Source organism: Lithobates pipiens, unplaced genomic scaffold (genome assembly GCF_037356315.1).
Source record: "Lithobates pipiens isolate NorthernLeopardFrog02 unplaced genomic scaffold, aLitPip1_a1.2 Scaffold_18, whole genome shotgun sequence".
Lineage (NCBI taxonomy): Eukaryota > Metazoa > Chordata > Amphibia > Anura > Ranidae > Lithobates > Lithobates pipiens.
The window spans coordinates 83574623-83590772 of NW_027507758.1; the positions used below are offsets into that span (position 1 = coordinate 83574623).

Genomic DNA, 16150 nt, shown 5'->3' on the forward strand with positions numbered 1-16150 from the left:
AAGTAACTGCAGCGCTTGTGGTTAGAGGTCTGAATAAGATTATCTTTTTATATCAATAAAATTCCGTCATTGTACCAGTTCACCATCCCCACCCTCCACTAATAAACCAATTCTGCTTATAAACCTCAAATCTCTTCAGCTCCACCCTAGACATTGTGAAGCTGGACCACAATGTGTTCAGGAGGTTCCTGTTATAAAGACCAATTCGTTTTGCTCTTTCTCCTTGTGCAGGGTGACCAGTCCGGTACCTGCATCTCACCACATCTTTTACTAAGAGGAGTTCACTATATGTCATGACAGGGTGGGGATAGGTGCCATTTTGTTGTAGTCGTGGATTAAAACATGGATTACTTTTATTTTATGTTTACAAGCCAGCAATGATCAACTTTGTATCACTTTTGGCCTGTAAATGTAAACTAGAAGTAATCCATGTTTTAATCCATGACTACAACAAAATGGCACCCACCACCACCCTGTCTTGACATATAGTGAGCTCCTCTAAGTAAAATATGGCTTCAGGTTGGTCTGCTACCCATGGGAGAATCGCCTGTAACGTGTTTCATCCAATAGAGGCCTCTATGATTAACATGTATGAAACATGTTGGAGGAGATGCTCCCATGGGTAGGAGACCAAACAGAATTTTTTTTTTCTAAACTAAGCTCACTATGTGCAGTGTGCATACAGGTGCCATTTTGTTGTAGTCCTCTGTTTTATAATTGATGTTTTATATATATTTTTACCTTCTATATAAAAAATTTATTTTAGAAATATAGAGTACACCTGTAATAAAAGATTCAAAAAGCATTATGAATTTTCTATGGTGAAAACATAGGAAAAGCAGTTTGGTTCCAGACTGTCTCTCTCTGATTGGAACTACAAGGGATTCAGATACAAGAATGGTCACCCAGCACAAGGAGAGAGAGCAGCACTGATTGGTTTTTATAAGAGGAACCTCCTGCACCCATGAAAAAGTTTTACACTGGATTACTGCACAGATCTGGAAGACATATACAAAGCACACCAAGACTGGAGTAAGAATACACATGGATTAAAACAATATTTGCTTAACATGGAATTCAAATTCAAATTGTTAAATTAGTTTTTAGGACTGAACATAAAAAAAATAAATCACAAGCATTACAGTACATACAAAGACACTATACAATCCCTTTTAAACCTAACTCCTGCTATTTAAAAAAAAAAATGTATTTGGATAGAGTGGTGCAGAGTGTGAGCTTCTGTCATCTGTATCCCTATGGGGACAGGAAGTGATGGGAAATCTCTCCAACCAGAACACAGACAAAATCATTAACACATTTTCCTTATGCCACGTACACACGATCGGAAATTCGGCCAGCAAAAGACAGATGAGAGCTTTTGGTCAGAAAATGCGATTGTGTATATGCTCCATCGGACTTTTCCTAGCCAAATTTTGGCCAGCAAAAGATTGAAAGCATGTTCTCAATTTTTCTGTCGGAAAAAGTTCTTATCCGAAAATGCGTTTGTGTGTATGCAATTCCTCACGCATGCTCAGATTCAACTACGAGATGGAAGCTATTGGCTACTGGCTATTGAACTTCCTTTTTTCTAGTCCCGTCGTACGTGCTGTATGTCACCGCGTTCTTGACAGTCAGAATTTGGTGTGACTGTGTGTATGCAAGACAGCTTGAGCGAAATCCCATCGCAATTCCCTTGGGGAAACCATCAGAGCTTTTTCCAACCAAAATTCTGATCGTGTGTACGCGGCATTAGAGTAAGGAAGCGTTAACATTTTTGGTAACTTTTTTTATTTATTTTTTTGTTGTCTGCGCTCTTCATTCCTGGTAATAACCACTCCTGCATTTCTTGAACTAGCATCAAAGGGATAGAAAGCAAAGTAATATCTCCCTGAAGGGGTCACATATAGAGATTAACGCCTGACAGTAATTTTAACTTTAAAGCCCCATACTCATGATCAGAAATTCTGCCAGCAAAAGTCAGAGCAGTTTCTCTATTTTTCGGTTTGGAAAAAGTTCCGATCGGAAATTCCGAACGTCTGTACAAATTCCTAAGTGCAAAATTCCTACGCATGCTCGGAAACAATTTGACGCATGCTCGGAAGCATTGAACTTAATTTTCTCGGCTCGTCGTAGTGTTGTACGTCACCCCATTCTTGACGGTCGAAAGTTCAGAGAACTTTTGTGTGACCGTGTGTATGCAAGGCAAGCTTGAGCGGAATTCCGTCGGAAAAACCATCCAAGTTTTTTCTGACTGAATTTCTAATCGTGTGTATGGGGCATAATCCACTGTAACCAAAACAAGGAAAAAAAATGTATTTGGCATTACTATAAAGCTTGTCTGTGGTATTGTGCCCCTTGGGAGTGGTGTCTTGGGGTGTCAGAAAAAAAAACTATCGGTTTGGGACCCCACTCATTTTTCACTGGCACTTGGGTCATGTCACTTTTGCTACTTCTTGGGTGAGAAGGCCCGCCTTCTACGATGCACATAGTACTTGTCTATTATTTGTATTTCACTTATTTATCTTTTTTATTTATTTTTTGAACAGAGGAAGAGCGTGCAGGTTTGTCAGGACCCACTCTGATGTTGGGAAGAAGATCTGTGGCCCTCAGCTTTTTTTCCTCTTCTCAACTGAGGGTCTCTCTTTGGGAGAGCCCTCACCAAGCACCCGAAGGACCAGCTTTGATAGGCTACCCCCTCCCACAAGGCATGTATGAAAATGTATATATTCTCTGAAAAATGGCCAAGAAATCATAATTTCTGCCAGGGTATGTAAACTTATGAGCACAACTGTAAGTTTACAGCACAGTATACCTGCACTTCCTAAAATCCCAGAGTCAATAAAGAGAGTCATTCAACTGTACAGAATATGGAGTGCTACATCCACCATGCCGTGACACTGCTTCCTCCTCCACTACACAGGAGGCAATTAAACAGTGTGACAAAGTTTAGTCTCAGAACTTAGGGGCCTTTTATCAGCAAGTAAACAAAACTTCAAACAGAAAAAATGTGGTTTTATTGGATAATTATCTGCAACAGAAAATACACAATGTACAAAACAGGTCTATACTGATTGAGTCAGAGAGGGGCGAAACTCAGCACAAAGACGTCAGGTCACTTAAAGCGGTATTAACCTCTAATTTTGAAAAAAAAAAAAAAACAGGCAGAGTTTTTATAACAGAAGAGTCTCTTCTGTCATAAGTGCCTTTCCCGGCCTTTCAGTGGTAATGTCATTTGAGCTGCGCATGCACAATTCATACCACATTTATGGAACTCGCTGAGAATCGTGGTAAGGCGACTCCTGCACGCATGTGCTGGAGTGACATGTTTGCAGCCCAGACATTCAAGCAGCCAGGGAGCGCGAACCCAGGAGGAAAACCAGGTGGAAGCTCCAGGAGTGGTGTCAGCTCACCGTTGGAGGGCTCCGTACAAGAGATAAGACATTTATAATGTGCTTGTATGTGGTTAATGAGCAACTCACATCTATATAGGGAAAACAGGAATATCTGACAATCTGCAGTGAAATGATAGGTGGCTAGAGTCTCCCGGTGATTCTGACCACCTATTATTTTGCCGCAGATTGTCAGATTGCCTGTTTTTGCCATATACATGTGAGTTGCTTGTTAACGTGTGTCTTCATACTGCACTTAGTCTGGCACCCCCTTGTGTTCTTTTTATATTCCTACAGAGGACTAGTACGGACATTTTTACTATATTGAAATTTATAAATGGCGCGCAGCTGCCCCTTTAAGTGAACATTTTACTACAACATTTATTTATTTATGTCAATAAATAATGTAAGGCGCTATTCCTAAAAGATGTACTACTTTCAGTGCAACACAAAAAAACTAAATAAATGAATGTGTTCACTCCACAAAAACTGAAAATAGAAAGTTAAATCACAACATAAATTCTTCTCCACAATTATATATCATGTGCAATTGCGCACAAAAAATATATTCTTAACCAAATGTTATTTATATCACAGTGTCCATATAACTTTCAAAAAGTGTCCATTTTAAATCAATATGTCAACAAAAAAACAACAAAAATGCAAAACCAAAAAAATTCAACTGTGCTGTGCTTCTGTTATTTAATAAAATCAATTACAGATACTCCCCGTTTAACGACTTACAAGTTTAACGACCACTCGGACTTAAGACCAGCTCTCCCCACCTGAACGACACGCTGTACATCATTGTATTGTACAGTACAGTACAGAATTTTCGTTTGTGTTCTGTACTTATACAAATTAAAACAACGTCATTGAGCTGGAGTTGTGTGTTTAGACCTTTTTTAACAATACAGTACAGTACAGTAGTTAAGAATGCTTAAAATATTGATTACTTGTGACTCCTCATTTAACAACCAATTTGTTTAACGACCTGGTCGTTAAATGAGGAGTGCCTGTAGTCCCATCCACCGTGCCTTGTATACTACTGTGAAAAACCTTTCTCCAACATTCATCAGATCCACATGGCCATAACGACCAGTAAAGCCTTAGTGTTCAATCCAACCAGAAAAGATGGGATAGATGCTCCATTCAATATAATCTCCTCTCGCACACCCGCTGTTTATGCATAAATCCCAGAAAAAACAACAGTAGATCGATCGTGCAGTACGTTTATTTAAAACCCAAATTAAAACACATCCGATTTATTACACTTATATTTGATAGTGTCCAGAACGGCACCAGCTCAATCAACATGCGCAAATATGGGATAGCGCCCCGCCGTTCTCTCCAGAGACTCGGTGTGTGTTCCACCTGACCCGGATATGACTTCACCAGCAACCTGGAACTTTCAGCAGCAACCCAGTCTCAATGCAATTCACCAATATGGCATCATCAGGAAGTCTGCCGATGGCCACATCACCCGGAATTCACCCGATCCCATCTGATCTTGAAGGCTAAGCAGGGGCGGGCCTACTTCCTGATGACGCCATATCTGTGAGATGCATTGCGGTTGCTCTAGAGCTTAGTAAATTAGGTGAAGCTTCACTTTCCAAAGAATATCCAATCACGCGGCAGGAAAAAAAACAGCATTTTTGCTTGCACATGATTGGATGATGGAAGTCAGCAGAGCCTCTGCTCATTTACTAAGATCTGGAGCAACTGCTCTTGCAGTGTGCAACTGAACTTTCCAACGTGCACAGTCTATCCGCCTTTAGTAAATCAACCCCAATGGGTCGCTCGCTCTCCTCTCTTTCAGACCCAATGGCTCTGTCCAAGGTTTCAATTAAATAAATTGAACCTGAAGATGTATTGAACATGTATTGTCTTCCGGTCTGTAGACCACTCACTTCAGCAAAAAACTTCCTATAAGAATTTCTGTGCAATTAGTGTATTAAATGCATGGAATTTACCTGCATAAGAGATTGCTGATAGATGCTGCCATTACTAATTTGGCATTCTATAGTATTCCCCTTCGCTCCTCCCTCAGTTGCTACATAAATAATTAGGAAGGGGAGAGGAGGAGTGGAGGAGCTGGGCCAGCAGAGGTCCGTTTCCAGTCAATCAAAAAATTGTTTACGGAAAGGAAAAACACTGCAATTAAGCATGCAAAATACTTGATATTTCTGTGTTTTTACAGACTTTTGTTAAGTTGTTGATAGGGTCTCTTTGGGTGTATGTTTGTAAAATAAGGAGGTAACTGTAGAATTCAATTTCAACTCCCTCTCAACTCCCTGTTTCCTGCACCACGCCCCCATTGGGGCATAGAGGAGGGTCGCAGGAATGAGAGTTGAGCTTACAATAAAGAGATAATAAAACTAGCACCAAAACATTTGTGGGTGGGGCTTAATGAGCCCAGTTGAGGAACCCGGAGTATGCTCTCACTAGCGCCCCCCAAAGGCGAGCTGAGACTGTGATAAACATGAAGTCAGCATTAAGGCAGCACTCTAACTTAAAAGAAAGACTCCTCCTTGAGATTATTTAGAGCAAAATATGTAAAGAAAACATTTATCACAGAGAGCATTCTGGAAGCACCTGCTTAGACATTCGTTTAGTACGTGAAACACATACTAAAAGGAAATGTATGTTGTTTATCTTGTGGCACTTCCTTATGCTTGGATAACACATTTTTAAAGGTCACCGACGATGGTTTTGTGGTCAGTAGCTACTTCCTGTCCAGAAAATGCATGAATCTTCCTGTACATCACTTTATGAGTTGTAACGTAAGTTGGATTTAAAAATACAATTTCATACACTTCAAGTTTTACTTGCTGGTGATACATAGAACATTAACCCATCGTCCAGCAAGGTACATTTATAAACCTCCTAGTATTTGAGGCATTAACACAAGAAGCAGAAGCTGAGACCTTTGTATCATTTTTTCGGGTGCCATCTGGTTTTTATGTAAAACTGATCTACAGTTTAACCCAATCACTTTGACTGTGAGGGTGTGGGTACACCACTGGTGCCACTTGCTGTGACTTCTAGGCTCTCCCATTCCTGTGGGGAGCCAGGGACCACAGTAAACTGTCTCTGGGTGGTGAGCTGACGTTCCCTGAGCTCTGCTATGCTTAACCGGAAGATTTTACCACCTTTATGACCAGGCCAATTTGTGCTATACAGCACTGCGTTACTTTAACTGAATATATAATAGAGCTCTCTTTTGGTAGTATTTGATTGCCACTGGGTTTTTTATTATATAAACTAAAAAATATATATTTTGAAAAAAGAACTTATATTCTATTCTATATTTTGAAAAAATAAGTATATTTTTTACTTTCTGCTATAAAACATATCCGATAAAAAAATATTTTGTTATGTGAGGTTGGTTTTGATTTGATTTATATGTTCATTTTATACATGGGTTTATTTGATATTTCCTTTTTATTCCTTTTTTCTTTTCTTTGATATTATGTTGATGTATTGTCATAAATGGAAAAATCCTTTCAATAAAGAATTATACTTTAAAAAATATATATATTTTTTTTTTCATGAGTTCAGGCCAAAATGTATTCTGCTACAATTTTTTTGTAAAAAAATCCAATAAGTGTATCATAATTAGTTTGCATGAAAGTTATAGCGTCTACAAACTATGGGATATATACTGGAATTCTTTATTCATTTACTTTTTTTACTAGTAATGAAGGCGATCAGCGACTTAAAACAGGACAGTGATAGTGTGGTGGCCAATCTGACACTTTGTGGGCACTGACTAACTGACACTGATATCACCAGTGACACTAATACAGGGATCAGTGCTAAGAATATACACTATCACTGTACTAATGACATGGGTCGGGAAGGGGTTAACATTTAGGGGCAATCAAGGAGTTAATTGTGTGCCTAGCAAGTGTTAATGTGTTTACTGTTTGCTGCTTTGTAATACAAATCATTTATTTTCCATGCTTAGCAGGGAAAAGAAACAAAGCGATTTCTTTCTCTCTATTGAGCTTGGTATTGTTTACCAACACAGAGCTCTGGGCTGTGATTTGGCAGGTTCTGGCCATGAATCATTGACCAGTATCTGTTAATGAACTCCCAATGGGTCAGATCACAGGGGAGTAGGCGGGTGGGGGCCATCGCGGTGCATGTAGCTGCCAGCCCGCCACAGTAATAAAACTGGAAGTGTTCAGCTCTGAGCATTTCCAGGTTCAGAGCTGTCAAAATCCCAGTTAAAATGGCAGGTAAGCAACCGATCAAGTACAGAGTCCTGTGCTTAATCTGCTGGAGTGGAGGGCAGTGGAGACATCAGGGATCTACTAGATTCCTGAAGTCTCCATAAATAGAACCTGTTACCTTTCAATGTTATAATATAGGGGCTTAATACAACCCACCCCCCCCCCCAACACACACACACCACCATGTGATAGCAATAAAGTTGGAAAAGAAAAAGTAAAAAAAAAATTACAACACCCTCCATGCACACACACTTAAATGCAAATAATTACATAGGGTGAAAATGTATTTATGTAAACAGCAAATACACCACGTATGTTAGATATCTCTGTAAACTTTGGAGTGAGATAAAGAAATCTAGGACCATAATTCACAGTTAAAGCGGCTCTTCACCCTTTGAGGAAACCTCCCTCCAATCCACCCCTCCCTCCCCCCCTGCTAAATTAATTGCGCCATCTTTTTATGTTTGTTTGTTCCGTTTATTTACCTTTTTTTAATGAAAATGTGTGCCCCCCCCCCCCATGCACGTCACTCGCCTAGGTGCGTCACATATTCCAGGAGACATAGCCCATACCTCCCAACATTTTGAGATGGGAATGAGGGACACCTACTATAAAACGTATTTAGGTATAAGACACGCCCCTGCCACACCCCCTTAAAGGAGAATTAACCAAAATAAAAAGTTAATTAAATCCACAGGGGCTTTTTTTTGCCACTACTATTCCTTTATATTGGCTTTTAAAATTTACAAATGCAGCAATTTAGAATATGGATGAAAGGTTTAGCACTGGGAAACACATTTTGAAAGGTAACAAGTGCATTTTATACACATCTATATGGATCAGACCAAAATGTGGGAGAAAGAGGGACAGAGGGACATTGCTCCAAATCAGGGACAGTCCCTCAAAATCAGGGGAGCTATGCATAGCCCTTCATTTAGAAAGGCGAAGGTTAGCGCGCCTAGCACTGTGCCATCGAGAGGTGTGCTGGCTGAACCAGGAAGGGACCAGGCCTCTGGATGACGTCAACAGCCACATGTCAGTTTGGTACTGAAAGGTGGGAGAAGACATGAGGATCTCAGAGGGAAAACGCTGGATCCTCTGGGTGGGTAAGTATTTGAAATGTGCACAACAGACCACCACGGGGTAAAAATTTTTGGGGGGTGGGCGAAGATCCTCTTTATTGTCACTTATGGACAATTAAGGGTACCATTGTTTTTCGCCATGTTGCAGCTGCTTGACATGCTTGATATCTATTTACGCTACACAAACACATCTTGTATACTTTAACAATAAAATAAGTATTATATTGTGTTTGCATGCACAAAAAACCTGGCAGAGACACCATGGAGTGTGTATGCATGTGCCGGTTCCAAATTAAAGATGGGGGGTGCTGAAGAAGAGGGGCAAACAGAGAGCTTTTGCATCATCAAGACAACACTGGACTCCATGCTTTAGTAAGTTTTATTTATTTTTTTAATTTTTAATTTTAAGATAGGGACAAGTATTAGGAGTTTTTTTCAGGTGGGGGGGGGGGGGGGGGGTTAGGCAGAGCGTAGGTCCTCTTTAAGCATTAGTCTTGAGCCTTATAATAGATTTGACAATAACACTGTTTATGACAATATATTTCCAATCCAAAAAGCTTGTCAGGAGGAAGAGGGATGACAATGTAGCGGCGATGCACATCCTGCATTAACAATTCTATTGCTGTATACATCCTTCCTTAGTCACGGCAGCTGGTCATGTATAGGACAGCTTAGTGCCATTACATAACAATATCCCACGCGGCCTTTGTGATATAAGAATAACAACAGAAAATACAATCGGGCGATATTACCTGGCCTCTATTCCTGCTTTGAATAGGACAGCCTAACAAGAGCAATAAAGTGATTGCATTTTCCTAGTATTTGCGTTTCACATATGGAGAAGGAAAGTAAAGCATAAAATAAACGAAATATATTGAAATAAGGGGCAGGTAATAAATAGGGAAGACTGCTTTGCAAGGAACCGGATTAAGTAGTGTCTATTTACTATCTGTCTATTTAGTGTCTATTTACTGTCAGTCAATAATGACTCAGCAAGTCCCAACTGGATCCTGACTTCTCTGATCATGAACAGGACTATGAGGAGACATGTTCTTCTTAAAGTGTAAGGAAGCCATAAACAATAAACTTCTATTCTTTGGACCCTTTTGGTCTGTTTAATATACCACTGAAAGCATTTCAATAGAATCTAAAGTGGAGAGCGCCATAGGCTTGTACAATTTGGGAAATGTTCCTCGGTCTTGACAGCTGGTCAAAGGATACAGCCAACACGTTTTGGGTATCACAGCTCCCTGTCATCAGGGATTGAGTGCTGGAATTGATCGGAGTAGATTGGACAACAATTGTAAAATATGCAGATTAGAATTGTTGTGGATCGTTACTCTGACAGCTGTCAGTCTGGTAATCCGCAACCATTGTAAATTTCTTGTACAATTGTTTTCCAATGATTGCCACCATTTAAGCCCTGCTGAACAGGGAGCTGTAAGGCCCAAAAATGTGTTGGCTTTATCTTTTAAGTCGTTGTTAAGATAAGCTTTATTGGACTTTGTAGAAACCTGTGGTGCTCTCATCCTTTGAGTTCTATTGTCTTCATACTAGCGGGACCCTAGTAGATATCCTGCCTTACCGGGAAGCCTGCTTTACCCTGCCTTACCGGGAAGGCCTGGAGTCCAGCGATGTCGGTACCGCAGCTGATGTTTCCATCATCTGTGGGGTGCATGCTGCCTCCATTGTGAGTAAGGGAATCTGGTAGTGTAGCCTTACGGCTTCACGCCGGGAAGCCTACTGCTCATGTGCGAGGCACCGCTCCTCTGTCCTATTGGCCTGGCGGCCGGGGAAAGAGGGGATAACAGGAGGAGGGAGCCCTGCGGTGACTTTGAAGGAGGAGGGAGGAGGAGGAGGGAGCCCCGCAGTGATGGGGAAGGAGGAGAGAAGAGGAGGAGGGAGCCCCGCAGTGTCGTGAGGCTCCTGGAAGTGGGGACAGAATACCTGTGAAAGACAGGTATCTTGTCCCCCCCCCCCCCCCCCGAAAGGTGACAAATGTGGCTCCGGGGGGGGGGGGGGGGGGGTACAATGAATGGAAGTTCCACTTTTGGATGGAACTCCACTTTAAAGTAGAAGTCCACCCTAACACTAAAATCCCTGCATCTACAGACATCCATGATCTAACACTAACCTATCTAACCCTGTAAAGATGTAATCAGTATACATACCTTTTTTGAAGCCGATCTCACCCTGAGCTGTCCTCTGCGGCTATGGAAGACACAGCCAACAACAGAAGCCCCATAGTAAGTCTATGGATGACATCACTACCCATTCATTTCACAGCCGTTATTGGCTGTGTCCTCTGCAGAGCTTCTGCAGCTGGAAACCAGTTTGGATCGGCTTCAAAAAGGTATGTATACTGATTTCTTCTTTACAGGGCTAGATAGGTTAGTGTTAGATTGTGGATGTCTGTAGATGCAGGGATTTTAGTGTTAGGGTGGACTTACACTAAAAAGTATGAGAATTTTTTAGAATTATACATACTTAGGCGGATGCAGCATTGGTTCAATGCTGAATCTTTCCCCTGCCGGCTCTAAGGATGAGAACTTTGCGATCAAACATTGCCTATAGCTTGGTTTTCAGAGATCCCTGAGCAGAGAGCTGGTGAGTGTCAGTCACTGCAATCTACTCTGCCCTTCCAGCGCTCACTGGAGCGCTGGGCTGTGGAAGGGGCGGTAGCAGCTGGCTCAGGCTCTCAGCTGTTTGCTGAGAGGCTGAGCCGGGTGCCAGTCTAGGCATATGGGCCAATCCCGATCATAATGTTGCGATCTTTAGAGCCTGGACTGGCTCTGTGACACCAGACGACAGTGGGCTTCAGACCGATGTCTGCTGAAAATTGTGAAAATGGGTCACAGGAGTGCAGAATGAGCTGCACTCCTGAGATCCACAGGAGTAGTACAGCCAAACAAGCTTTGGCTGTACTTCTCCTTTAATGCAAGGAATGATGCAAGGTGATGATGGGTGATGATGCTCTTTCATTGCCCCATGAACAGTCGGTGACCAAACTGTAAAGAAAACTAAGGTCACTGGTCTGGCTGCACTGTCTGGCAGGGGATCAAAAGACTGTTTGAACAGAATAGAAAGTCTCCATGTACGAGAGTATGGAACTTAGCTTCATATCTTAATCATGGATTATTCTGTACCTTGATGCCCTCAATCCTGAAGCCAAGTGTGGCTGTTGAACTGATCGTCTCTCTCCATGTCATGTAGCGTGGTTTGGTAACAGCTCGCTGCAAATTTTCCTCTTCGGTTGGGGCACTGGGATCCACTTCAATCATCTTGCCGTACATGTCTTTTCTCAGACTAGGCTTCTTCCGGGCTTTTGTCAGCTCTTCCTCTAAGTAGGTCCTGAATTCACCAACATGGGAAAGAAACAAAATTTTATATTTTAGTCTTAACAATATCAACTACACAATGTCATTAAGGACACTAAAAGCCAATATCTCCTTGTCATTTTCAGACCCCTCCTACATGTCTCTTCTACAATTAAAGAACATGCCTCCTCACAGTGTACAACAGTGGAACTTTAGATTTGTTTAAAAAAAAATCCTATGTTACTAGCTGTTTCTTTGTAGCAGGTTTATACATATTACTCTATAGGTAGCTCAATTTGTTCAGAAAAGCTTGTAATGTGAATTAGCATACAAGGCACCAGCCAAGCCTTGAAATATTTAACCCCTTGTTAGGACAGACGTTGTGCACATCTAATTTACAACTGATAATGACATCTGCCAGCACAGTACAGACAGGGATATTTATGGTAAACATAACCTCCCTAATAGTGCATAAAAGGAGGAAGGATTGGTAAGATTTTTAAACAAGTACAAAGGTAAACAGGTGCAGCCTGGCAGGCCAGGAAGGAAGTGGGGAACGAACACCCCCTCCTGAATCATACCAGGCCACATGCCCTCAATATGGAAGAGGGGCACTGCGCCAGGGGGGCCATAACTGCCTTTTTTTTCTTACAAGGTTAACGTGTTACTAAATCAAGGGCCCTGCATTCACTATATCTGGTCTCCCACAGTACACAGAACATGGAAATGCAATTGTTTTAGTAAATATAAACAGCTAAATACCCTTTCTCATCAGCAGTATATAGTAGTCTTATGACTTCTATCAGTGTCTGGTTAAAGCTTGTAGGGGGAGTTTTCATTCTCCTCTGACTATGCTATGAGGCCGCATGACCCTTGACCCTCTGTCTGGACAGTGCTGATTGGTCCTGTGCTGATCCCATGCACCCTCCCAAGAAAAAAAAAACTCTCTAGTAATACACACCAAACTGAGCATGTACAGAGTGACTCCAAAGGTTCTGTCTTATCAGGAGATGGATTGTGGACAGCAAAAGAAGGGGAGGATCAGAGAAGACAGAATGAAAGACCCTTTTACAAAATACATACTATTAACCCCATAGGGTTCACAGCGTGTATAACCAGCATGCTTTACTGCATATACAGACTGATTTTACTGTTGTGGGTTTAGTAACACTTTAAAAAGTTCTGTCGTGTGCGCATGCATCTCTTCTTCCTGATCCTGATAGTGGGGTGTGGGGTTACACTGCCTTTATTCTATAGCCTGTTCATCCTAAGGCAAGATGCAGGCTGTGCTTGAGCAGGGGGCCTGTTTAAGAGACAGACTGATCAGGAGGGGCTATATGCTGGAGGCATGCTGTGATTGGTCAGGGGGTGCGATGGCTGAACAAACTACCCAATACAGGCATGCTGTGTGTCTGCACGCTGTCCTGTACCTCTGAATGGCCAGCCAGAGGATGAAAACTGTCCACACTAACACAGATCAGCTTCTGTGCTTTGTGTGGTCAGTTTGGAACAAGGAAGAGAGGTGATTTGCAGAATAAACCAGGATTTGATTTATAAAATAAACATGTGAACACACACACATAGAAACAAATAAACATTAGGGTAACATACACTTTAATTTCAGAGCTATAAAGAAAAGGCTGCGGGAATACTCGTTACATGAAGCTTCAGCTCTGCAGCACAAGCCAGGCAGGTGGCAGATGGAAAATTACTTAAAATGTGTGAACAACATAGAAGATGACAGATTATTCTGCAACATTTCTCACAATTTAGAGGAATAAACACGCATTATCTTGTGTCGGTTTATGTTTGTTCCATACTCTACATGCATGCGTCATCTGCTACATAAAACACAGAATATGTGAGCAAGGGACCAGCAAACCTCTTAAAGGGGACCTGTCAGGATAAAATACGAGAGCACCACTCAGGTCTCCATTCTAACAGTAACCTTTTCCAAGAGTAATAAAACAGATATGCAAAATTGAGAGTTCTCATTTCTACAATGTCTCCATATACATTGGGAGATTTCAGTGAAATGTCTCAGTTTTGGTGAAATCCAGTAATCCAGTGTGAATCTTGGTGTGCTTTGTGTATTTCTTCCAGATCTGTGCAGTAATCCGGTGTGAACTTTGCTTCTGTACAGGAGCTTCCTGTAATAAAGACCGGTCACTTCTGATCTCTCCCCTTGTGCATGGTGACTGGTCTTGTCTCCGCCCCCTCCTGTTGTTTTTGCAGGCAGCCTGTAGTGGTTGTGGTCTGCTGGGTCTCTCCCACAGCTCTGCTCTCTGCACAGACTATGTACAGCACTACTAAATAAGTTTGCAAAGGCATTTGGTGAGCACAAAGTGGATTTGTATCCCTATTTAAAGTGGAGTTTCAGTTCCCACTTCCAAAAATTAAAAGTCAGCAGCTACAGACACTGTAGATGCTGACTTTTACTATTAGGGCACTTACCCATCCAGGCATCCAGCGGTGTCCTCACCCAAGCCAATTCTTGCGGCTTCACAGACGGTTTCTTACTGCGCATATGTGAATCTTTGTGAATGGGCTGGCTGCAGGGGGAGGGAGGAGAGGGCCCAATTTCCAGCTCACTTCGCCGCCTGAGCTGGAACTGGGAGCGGGTACATGTCAAAAACAGGTACCCATTCCCCCCCCAAAAGGTGCCAAATGTGGCAGCGGGGGGGGGGGGGGGGAGGGTTGCAGTCGGTGTTTGGGTAGAGCTCTGCTTTAAATAAATTAAAATTTTAAAATTTATTCTGAGTTAAACTGGAGCTTCCCCCAAAAGGGGAAGTTCCTCTTTAGAGCCTCCCCTTCACCAAGCGGCGCTTTATTTTGTGGTACCTGGTTTTGACAGATGATCCAAGCAGAAGTTCTTCCGGCACTGTGAGTGGCCAGAGTCGTGATGACATCATTAATTCCAGCAAGTTCCGGCATGATATGCCGGACCTTCACTGCACATGCACATGCAAGGCGAATATCTCCTAAACCATACAGGTTTAGGAGATATTAATTTTACCTACAGGTACTTGTAGGTAAAAAATGACCAAGCGGACAATACAAACGCTTTAATAACTACAAAATTGACTGGAGCTCCTCTTTAAGCTTTAAAAAAAAAAAAAAAAGGCGGGTAGCCATGTGACCTGTCAGTCTCATAATCAGGTCCCCTCCAATCACGAAGCTCTTTCTGCTCTGTAAAGCAATGGGAATCCCGTTGGCCTCCCCCTGGTGCCACATCATGGACTGATTGTTATGAAAGGGAAGGACTGCGAAGTATAATGGAAATCTTGTAGCAATATTGGCTCTTTGTTAAAATGAGTCTGTAAATGAAATAAAAAAAACTATTCTAGATACATCCAAAAACACACACACAAAATAGTTTTTTTTAATTTCTCTTTGCTTTAGCATTATCACTTCATTCATCTCCAGTGCCTATTCGTTTTGACCTCTGAAAGGGCTAATTGATTGGCTGGCATGGTGATCCAATGCCTCTGAAATCATTTTGGTCCACTTTCTCCATGCTTGTTTGGTGCCAGCAATGAAGGCATTGAAGCCACAGAGGGACAATAAACCAGCTTTCAGGAGTTATGTGTTTTTCTCATGGCATGTTAATGAAAACCAGGCCTTGCTCTGCAGGTTAGGGTCCGGTCAGCTTGCCCGGTCAAGGGCATTCACGGCGCTGGGCTTGTACGGAAGGGCAGGGTGTGCTTTTTTATGGCCCATGTATTTTGGATAGATTTCATTTTTGTTCTACAAGGGTCTGCTGACAAAGGGAATAAAAAGTCTATTGATGCATTGAGCACATAACAATGACCCGAGTATAATTATAATAATGAGGAGAGACTTTCCAGGGAGAAACAGGAAAAGCCGGAGATGATAAGCGGCTCTGCGGGAGTGACAACTGAGGGTGATACATTGATTACAGTTCAAGGTCTCCTGAAACACCTGACACCTGGCCGCACTCAGCGGACTGCAGATGTCAGCAGATCACAATGGGCGATTTCAATCTCCTATTGTCGTCTGAGGATGTCCAATTCCAAAAAAAGGAAATAAAAATCGCTTTCCAAGCAGTTGTAATGGTTCCTGCTGTAAATACCTCATTCTATTTGGACAGTCATATCAGTGTC

The 16150-nt window shown here is 42.0% G+C and overlaps 1 protein-coding gene across 2 annotated transcripts in view; it reads right to left on the reverse strand.

Moving 5' to 3' along the window:
• The window catches only part of ITPKB (inositol-trisphosphate 3-kinase B), a 143065-nt gene that overhangs the window by 20764 nt on the left and 106151 nt on the right, over positions 1-16150 (reverse strand). For both annotated transcript variants that reach the window (XM_077485860.1, XM_077485861.1), the window contains one exon: positions 11856-12060. In XM_077485860.1, coding sequence (XP_077341986.1) covers positions 11856-12060 — 205 coding nt within the window. The remainder of the gene's footprint in view (positions 1-11855; positions 12061-16150) is intronic.